Source organism: Petromyzon marinus, unplaced genomic scaffold (genome assembly GCF_048934315.1).
Source record: "Petromyzon marinus isolate PM22_M1 ecotype Great Lakes invasive population unplaced genomic scaffold, UKy_Petmar_22M1.pri1.0 PM_G_Scaffold_4, whole genome shotgun sequence".
Classification (NCBI taxonomy): Eukaryota; Metazoa; Chordata; class Hyperoartia; order Petromyzontiformes; family Petromyzontidae; genus Petromyzon; species Petromyzon marinus.
The window spans coordinates 6531949-6541784 of NW_027422983.1; the positions used below are offsets into that span (position 1 = coordinate 6531949).

General features: G+C 47.1%; 1 protein-coding gene across 1 annotated transcript in view; it reads right to left on the bottom strand.

The window, feature by feature from the left end:
• Positions 1-9836, bottom strand: part of LOC142916609 (uncharacterized) — a 30110-nt gene that overhangs the window by 16780 nt on the left and 3494 nt on the right. The window contains exon 2 of the mRNA XM_076061755.1: positions 5830-7625. Within this exon, the coding sequence (XP_075917870.1) occupies positions 5830-7597 (1768 nt within the window). The 5' untranslated portion in view covers positions 7598-7625. The remainder of the gene's footprint in view (positions 1-5829; positions 7626-9836) is intronic.

A 9836-nucleotide genomic window follows, 5' to 3' on the forward strand; every position in this document is an offset into this window, starting at 1 on the left:
CGTTCTGCAGATGTAGATGCCACTGGTTCTTCATATTCTATAGATGTAGATGCCACTGGTTCTTCACGTTCTGCAGATGTAGATGCCACTGGTTCTTCATGTTCTGCAGATGTAGATGACACTGGTTCTTCACGTTCTGCAGATGTAGATGCCACTGGTTCTTAATGTTCTGCAGATGTAGATGACACTGGTTCTTCACGTTTTGCAGATGTAGATGCCACTGGTTCTTTATATTCTACAGATGTAGATGCCACTGATTCTTCACATTCTGCAGATGTAGATGTCACTGGTTCTTCACGTTCTGCAGATGTAGATGCCACTGGTTCTACATGTTCTGCAGATGTAGATGCCACTAGTTTTTCATATTCTGCAGCTGTAGATGCCACTGCTTATTCACGTTCTACTGATGTGGATGCCACTGGTTCTTTATGTTCGGCAGATGTAGATGCCAATGGTTCTTCACGTTCTGCAGATGTAGATGCCACTGGTTCTTCATATTCTATAGATGTAGATGCCACTGGTTCTTCACGTTCTGCAGATGTAGATGCCACTGGTTCTTCATGTTCTGCAGATGTAGATGACACTGGTTCTTCACGTTCTGCAGATGTAGATGCCACTGATTCTTCATGTTCTGCAGATGTAGATGACACTGGTTCTTCACGTTTTGCAGATGTAGATGCCACTGGTTCTTTATATTCTACAGATGTAGATGCCACTGGTTCTTCACATTCTGCAGATGTAGATGCCACTGGTTCTTCACGTTCTGCAGATGTAGATGCCACTGGTTCTACATGTTCTGCAGATGTAGATGCCACTGGTTCTTCATGTTCTGCAGATGTAGATGCCACTGGTTCTTCACGTTCTGCAGATGTAGATGCCACTGGTTCTTCACGTTCTGCAGATGTAGATGCCACTGGTTCTTCACGTTCTGCAGATGTAGATGCCACTGCTTCTTCATAGTCTACAGATGTAGATGCCACTGGTTCTTCACGTTCTGCAGATGTAGATGCCACTGATCCTACATGTTCTGCAGCTGTAGATGCCACTGGTTCTTCACGTTCTGCAGATGTAGATGCCACTGGTTCATCACGTTCTGCAGATGTAGATGCCACTGGTTCACGTTCCTCATATGTAGATGCCACTGGTTCTTCACGTTCTGCAGATGTAGATGCCAATGGTTTTTCCTGTTCTGCAGCTGTAGATGCCACTGGTTATTCACGTTCTACTGATGTGGATGCCACTGGTTCTTAACGTTCAGCAGATGTAGATTCCAATGGTTCTTCACGTTCTGCAGATGTAGATGCCACTGGTTCTTCATGTTCTGCAGATGTAGATGACACTGGTTCTTCACGTTCTGCAGATGTAGATGCCACTGGTTCTTAATGTTCTGCAGATGTAGATGACACTGGTTCTTCACGTTTTGCAGATGTAGATGCCACTGGTTCTTTATATTCTACAGATGTAGATGCCACTGATTCTTCACATTCTGCAGATGTAGATGTCACTGGTTCTTCACGTTCTGCAGATGTAGATGCCACTGGTTCTACATGTTCTGCAGATGTAGATGCCACTAGTTTTTCATATTCTGCAGCTGTAGATGCCACTGCTTATTCACGTTCTACTGATGTGGATGCCACTGCTTCTTCATAGTCTACAGATGTAGATGCCACTGGTTCTTCACGTTCTGCAGATGTAGATGCCACTGGTTCTTCATGTTCTGCAGATGTAGATGACACTGGTTCTTCACGTTCTGCAGATGTAGATGCCACTGGTTCTTAATGTTCTGCAGATGTAGATGACACTGGTTCTTCACGTTTTGCAGATGTAGATGCCACTGGTTCTTTATATTCTACAGATGTAGATGCCACTGGTTCTTTATATTCTACAGATGTAGATGCCACTGGTTCTTCACGTTCTGCAGATGTAGATGCCACTGGTTCTACATGTTCTGCAGATGTAGATGCCACTAGTTTTTCATATTCTGCAGCTGTAGATGCCACTGCTTATTCACGTTCTACTGATGTGGATGCCACTGGTTCTTTATGTTCGGCAGATGTAGATGCCAATGGTTCTTCACGTTCTGCAGATGTAGATGCCACTGGTTCTTCATATTCTATAGATGTAGATGCCACTGGTTCTTCACGTTCTGCAGATGTAGATGCCACTGGTTCTTCATGTTCTGCAGATGTAGATGACACTGGTTCTTCACGTTCTGCAGATGTAGATGCCACTGATTCTTCATGTTCTGCAGATGTAGATGACACTGGTTCTTCACGTTTTGCAGATGTAGATGCCACTGGTTCTTTATATTCTACAGATGTAGATGCCACTGGTTCTTCACATTCTGCAGATGTAGATGCCACTGGTTCTTCACGTTCTGCAGATGTAGATGCCACTGGTTCTACATGTTCTGCAGATGTAGATGCCACTGGTTCTTCATGTTCTGCAGATGTAGATGCCACTGGTTCTTCACGTTCTGCAGATGTAGATGCCACTGGTTCTTCACGTTCTGCAGATGTAGATGCCACTGGTTCTTCACGTTCTGCAGATGTAGATGCCACTGCTTCTTCATAGTCTACAGATGTAGATGCCACTGGTTCTTCACGTTCTGCAGATGTAGATGCCACTGATCCTACATGTTCTGCAGCTGTAGATGCCACTGGTTCTTCACGTTCTGCAGATGTAGATGCCACTGGTTCATCACGTTCTGCAGATGTAGATGCCACTGGTTCACGTTCCTCATATGTAGATGCCACTGGTTCTTCACGTTCTGCAGATGTAGATGCCAATGGTTTTTCCTGTTCTGCAGCTGTAGATGCCACTGGTTATTCACGTTCTACTGATGTGGATGCCACTGGTTCTTAACGTTCAGCAGATGTAGATTCCAATGGTTCTTCACGTTCTGCAGATGTAGATGCCACTGGTTCTTCATGTTCTGCAGATGTAGATGACACTGGTTCTTCACGTTCTGCAGATGTAGATGCCACTGGTTCTTAATGTTCTGCAGATGTAGATGACACTGGTTCTTCACGTTTTGCAGATGTAGATGCCACTGGTTCTTTATATTCTACAGATGTAGATGCCACTGATTCTTCACATTCTGCAGATGTAGATGTCACTGGTTCTTCACGTTCTGCAGATGTAGATGCCACTGGTTCTACATGTTCTGCAGATGTAGATGCCACTAGTTTTTCATATTCTGCAGCTGTAGATGCCACTGCTTATTCACGTTCTACTGATGTGGATGCCACTGCTTCTTCATAGTCTACAGATGTAGATGCCACTGGTTCTTCACGTTCTGCAGATGTAGATGCCACTGATCCTACATGTTCTGCAGCTGTAGATGCCACTGGTTCTTCACGTTCTGCAGATGTAGATGCCACTGGTTCATCACGTTCTGCAGATGTAGATGCCACTGGTTCACGTTCCTCATATGTAGATGCCACTGGTTCTTCACGTTCTGCAGATGTAGATGCCAATGGTTTTTCCTGTTCTGCAGCTGTAGATGCCACTGGTTATTCACGTTCTACTGATGTGGATGCCACTGGTTCTTAACGTTCAGCAGATGTAGATTCCAATGGTTCTTCACGTTCTGCAGATGTAGATACCAATGGTTCTTCATGTTCTGCAAATGTAGATGCCACTGGTTCTTCATTTTCTATATATGTAGATGCCACTGGTTTTACATGTTCTACAGATGTAGATGTCACTGGTTATTCACGTTCAACAGATGTACAGTGAGGGAAAAAAGTATTTGATCCCCTGCTGATTTTGTACCTTTGCCCACTAACAAAGAAATGATCAGTCTATAATTTTAATGGTAGGTTTATTTGAACAGTGAGAGACAGAATAACAAAAAACTCCGAAAAACGCACGTCAAAAATGTTATAAATTGATTTGTATTTTAATGAGGGAAATAAGTATTTGACCCCTCTGCAAAACATGATTTAGTACTTGGTGGCAAAACCCTTGTTGGCAATCACAGAGGTCAGACGTTTCTTGTAGTTGGCCACCACGTTTGCACACATCTCAGGAGGGATTTTGTCCCACTCCTCTTTGCAGATCTTCTCCAAGTCATTAAGGTTTCGAGGCTGACGTTTGGAAACTTGAACCTTCAGCTCCCTCCACAGATTTCCTATGGGATTAAGGTCTGGAGACTGGCTAGGCCACTCCAGGACCTTAATGTGCTTCTTCTTGAGCCACTCCTTTGTTGCCTTGGCCGTGTGTTTTGGGTCATTGTCATGCTGGAATACCAATCCACGACCCATTTTCAATGCTCTGGCTGAGGGAACGAGGTTCTCACCCAAGATTTGACGGTACATGGCCCCGTCCATCGTTCCTTTGATGTGGTGAAGTTGTCCTGTCCCCTTAGCAGAAAAACACCCCCAAAGCATGTTTCCACCTCCATGTTTGACGGTGGGGATGGTGTTCTTGGGGTCATAGGCAGCATTCCTCCTCCTCCAAACACGGCGAGTTGAGTTGATGCCAAAGAGCTCCATTTTGGTCTCATCTGACCACAACACTTTCACCCAGTTGTCCTCTGAATGATTCAGATGTTCATTGGCAAACTTTCTTGAGCAGGGGGACCTTGCGGGTGCTGCAGGATTTCAGTCCTTCACGACATAGTGTGTTACCAATTGTTTTCTTAGTGACTATGGTCCCAGCTGCCTTGAGATCATTGACAATATCCTCCTGTGTAGTTCTGGGATGATTCCTCACCGTTCTCATGATCATTGCAACTCCACGAGGTGAGATCTTGCATGGAGCCCCAGGCCGAGGGAGATTGACAGATCTTTTGTGTTTCTTCCATTTGCGAATAATCACACCAACTGTTGTCACCTTCTCACCAAGCTGCTTGGCAATGGTCTTGTAGCCCATTCCAGCCTTGTGTAGGTCTGCAATCGTGTCCCTGACATCCTTGGAGAGCTCTTTGGTCTTGGCCATGGTGGAGAGTTTGGAATCTGATTGATTGATTGCTTCTGTGGACAGGTGTGCTCCTAATCTCAGCTCGTTACCTGTATAAAAGACACCTGGGAGCCAGAAATCTTTCTGCTTGAGAGGGGGTCAAATACTTATTTCCCTCATTAAAATGCAAATCAATTTATAACATTTTTGACATGCGTTTTTCTGCATTTTGTTGTTGTTATTCTGTCTCTCACTGTTCAAATAAACCTAGCATTAAAATTATAGACTGATCATTTCTTTGTCAGTGGGCAAACGTACAAAATCAGCAGGGGATCAAATACTTTTTTTCCCTCGCTGTAGATGCCACCACCACCATCTGTTGCGCGCCGGTTGAACTTACGACTCTCGGTACGAGCAGCTGCAAGTGGACATACGGACCAGGTTTGTTCGCATCTCTGAAAGTTCGTAAGTCGAATGTTCATAAGTAAGGAAGTCCCTGTAGTAATGTTCGTACATAGAGTACATGCTGTGATGTCCGTAGGTAGGGGAATCCACGTCGTAGCGCTCTTAAGTATGGGAATCTCTGAAGTAATGTTCGTAAGTAGGGGCGTCTCTATAGTAATGCTTGTAAACAGGGGCGTCTTGCGGTAATGTAAGGGAATCCCTGCAGCAGTGATAGTAAATAGAAGAATCCCTCTGGCGATGTTCATAAGGGAGTATCTGCGGTAATGATTGTAAGTAGGGAAGTCCTCGCAGTAATGTTCATAAGTAGGGGATTATCTGAAGTGATGTTTGTAAGTAGAGGAGTTCCCTGCCTTGGTGATTGGCTTCACTTCTCCTCCATCTTGCACCCCGAGTCAAACGGAAACCGCCAAAACAACCGACGCCGTCGCTGCGACCGCTACCGTCACCGTGTACACATACGCCGAGTGAAGACGCTCCTGGCTCGCTGTTTCCTCTCCTTGGGCGGCTCCGCGGCCTCGGCTGCAACCTCCCCAGAGCCTCGGCGGGGACTGTCATCCGCAGGCCGCCCCCCGGCGTGCGTCCCCGGATGGCTCGGGGGCGCGGGGGGGAGACCGGCCGGCACCGGCGGCGGCTGGCCCCGTGCCGCCCGGCACGACTCCTCCCAAAGCCGCCGGCGCTGCCGGCCGGCGTCGGGCGAGCGCCACGAGGAGGAGGCGGCGGCGGCCTCCGCGTCGTCGAATCGTGAGAGACCGCACCCCGCCGGGCCGACGGGAAGAAACGCGCCCCACGGGTTCCGCACGATTTGACGGACGCCGCCGACGAGAGGCCGCGCCGGCTCCGAGCTCGCGCCAGGGTGGACCGGCGGAGCTCCGCCTCGGCTCGCGAGCTCCGCAGCGGAGGCCCGGCCGGCGTCCCGTCGCGGCCCCCCAAGGTTCCGCCGAGGGGGAGGTCGGCCCACCGCTCGCGTCCCCGCGCCCAAGGCGGCGGCCGCGAGACGACAAGCGCCGCCGACCCCGGCCCCGACCCCGGCCTCCTCCTCGGCGTGGGCGTCCCCCCCGCGGAAAGAGGTGCCCCGCCGAGCGTCCTCAAACGGCTCGCCCGGAGCGCCGGGGCCGCAGGGAGACGCGGCCGCGACCTCCCCGGGGCTATCGTCGTCGTCCCCGCCGCCGCCGCCACGCCAGGCGTTTTCTATCAGCTTGAAAATAACGAGATCCGACTCTGTCCAGGAGGAGCCCCCTCGGGTCACGTCGTCGATGGCCTCCGAGGGGAGACCTCCGAGAGTCGACGACGTCGAAGTGGAGGCGGTGGAGGTCACGGCGGAGGCGACGTCAAAGATCCGTTCCCAGGGGTCCCCTCCGTCGGAACACGGCAAAGCCTCGTCTCCAATCGACTCCATGGGAGAGCACTTGTAGCCTACGTCCTCCACCTCGTCTAACTCATCACACGGGACACGCTCCCCCACCTCGTCTAACTCATCACACGGGACACGCTCCCCCACCTCGTCTAACTCATCACACGGGACACACTCCCCCACCTTGTCAAACTCATCCCACAAGACACGCTCCCCCACCTTGTCAAACTCATCCCACAGGATACGCTGCACTTCATCTTCCACCTCGTCTAACTCATCCCACGGGACACGCTCCCCCACCTCGTCTAATTCATCACATGGGACACGCTCCCCCACCTCGTCTAACTCATCACACGGGACACGCTCCCCCACCTTGTCTAACTCATCACGCGGGACACGCTCCTCCACCTTGTCAAACTCATCCCACGGGACACGCTCCCCCACCTTGTCAAACTCATCCCACAGGATACGCTGCACTTCATCTTCCACCTCGTCTAACTCATCCCACGGGACACGCTCCCCCACCTCGTCTAACTCATCACATGGGACACGCTCCCCCACCTTGTCAAACGCATCCCACAGGACACGCTCCCCCACCTCGTCTAACTCATCACACAGGACACGCTGCACCTCATCGTCCAGCTTGTCGAACTCATCCCACGAGGCACACTCCAGCTTGTCTAACTCATCCCACGGGTCACGTTCCACCTGCTGTCCCTCCTCCTTTTCCTCCGCCTCTTCCTCCTCCACCTCCTCCTCTTTCTCCTCCACCACCACACAAAGCCCTTCCAAGGTAACGCTCCGCTGGGCTAAGTGGAGCTGGGTGTGAGCGCCGCCGCCGACGTGGTGAGTCTCCACGTCGTCTGGAAGATCCATTGCTTCAACATTCACGGCATTCTCTTTCCTGGGGGGCGGGGGGTTTGTTTAAAATAAAATATAAAAGTTATTATCATACTCTTGGTAAAGTCATGTAGGTAAAAAATAAAACAACAAAAATCACGACGTTTCGGCCACAACACAAGCAGCCTTCATCAGGTGAAGGGACCAGACTTTCTCGAGGACAGCGCTGGAGTGAAACACAGCCACGCTCAGACCGTGACCTTTAAGCTGCGTGAGAGTAATTAAGGTGCCTTGTCATTATCTGTATCGTTATAATATCTTTATCACGATTATCCGTATTATCAGTATCTGTATCATTGTCATTATCTGTATCATTATAATATCTTTATCACAATTATCCGTATTATCAGTATCCGTATCAGTCATTATCTGTATCGTTATAATATTTTTATCACGATTGTCTGTATTATCAGTATCCGTATCATTGTCATTATCTATATCGTTATATCTTTATCACGATTGTCCGTATTATCAGTATCCGTATCATTGTCATTATCTGTAACGTTATAATATCTTTATCACGATTATCCGTATTATCAGTATCCGTATCATTGTCATTATCTGTTTTGTTATAATATATTTATAACGATCATCTGTATTATCAGTATCCGTATCATTGCTATCATCATTACGATTATCATAAATTGTTAAAATTATCCTTGTTATCCTTATTGTTCATTATTGTTAATGTTATCATTGTTACCATTATTGTTCTTAATCTGTCATGATAATTATCATTATTAAACGAGGTCATTTAATATTCTTGGGTCTTTCGGTAAAGTCACTTAGATAGGTTCAAAGAAAATAACAAAAAAATGTTTTGTGTTAAAAAAATATTTTTGTTATTTCAAAATCAGTGAAGTTGTTAACAACACTTTAGGTGGGTAAACAAATTAAAGATTAAAGATGAATCTTGGAAAACATAAACCAAATAATGATTATTAGAGTTAAGCCAAGGGTCACCCAGAGGAGATGGAGCGTGATGAGTTGATCACGGGACCGAGAGAAAAGGATTCCATAGAGGAAGCCTATCGGCCGCCTTTTTTCCCAGCCACATGCGGTAGCAATAAAACGACAAAGGGAGAGAACACGACTCCCACCGAGATAGACAAAGGCAACACCCGACCGCGAAGGAAGGAGCCAGGCCTTGATGAGACATCTCATCACCACAATAAAATAGAACAAACACACATACATCAGACGAAATAGGACAAAACTCAGCAACAAGAATAAGTCTTCTTTGGTTCTTTCGGTAAAGTCACGTAGAATGAGAATAAAACAATAAATTAATAAAATAAAATAACACAATAAAATTCTCACGACGTTTCGGCCACAACACAAGTGGCTTTCATCAGGTGAAGGGACGAGACTGTCTCGAGGACAGCGCTGGAGCGAACACAGCCAAGCTCAGACCGCGACCTTTAAGCTGTGTGAGAAGAAACAGAGCGCCTTGACAAAGGAATTAGCATTTGGTATTACCTTAGAGTCGCGGCATCTCTTCAGAAAGGTGAGAGACTCGATTAGTTGAGCCATCTTATCCCGGAGTCTGTTGAATGATCTTAAGGTTATGTGGAATCCCTCCCCGTAGAGGCGGTTAAATTTCGATTTAAAGCTGCGACTCTAAGGTAATACCAAATGCTAATTCCTTTGTCAAGGCGCTCTGTTTCTTCTCACACAGCTTAAAGGTCGCGGTCTGAGCTTGGCTGTGTTCGCTCCAGCGCTGTCCTCCAGACAGTCTCGTCCCTTCACCTGATGAAGGCCACTTGTGTTGTGGCCGAAACGTCGTGAGAATTTTATTGTGTTATTTTATTTTATTAATTTATTATTTTATTCTCATTCTACGTGACTTTACCGAAAGAACCAAAGAAGATGAATCCTTGCAGTCACGAAAGCTTTAAAGAATAAGTTGACATTATAGGAATCTACACACTCGCTACGATAAAAAAACAGACTACAATCTACATAGTGGGTATTACTTCTCGTACATAATACTGATACTAACGTTATTCACCTTAAATTACACTACATCTTGCCATTTACGTGACTTTACAAAAACCATAGAAATTAATTCCAGCAGTCAAGAAGCTTAACCGAAACTAAGTAATACCTCTAAAACTGAGGACACCAATAAATTACTCTAGTATAACAGCACGGGTCCGCGGATACTGACAGGGGGACGAAATAAAAAAACCCTAAGAAATACGTGGTGATTACA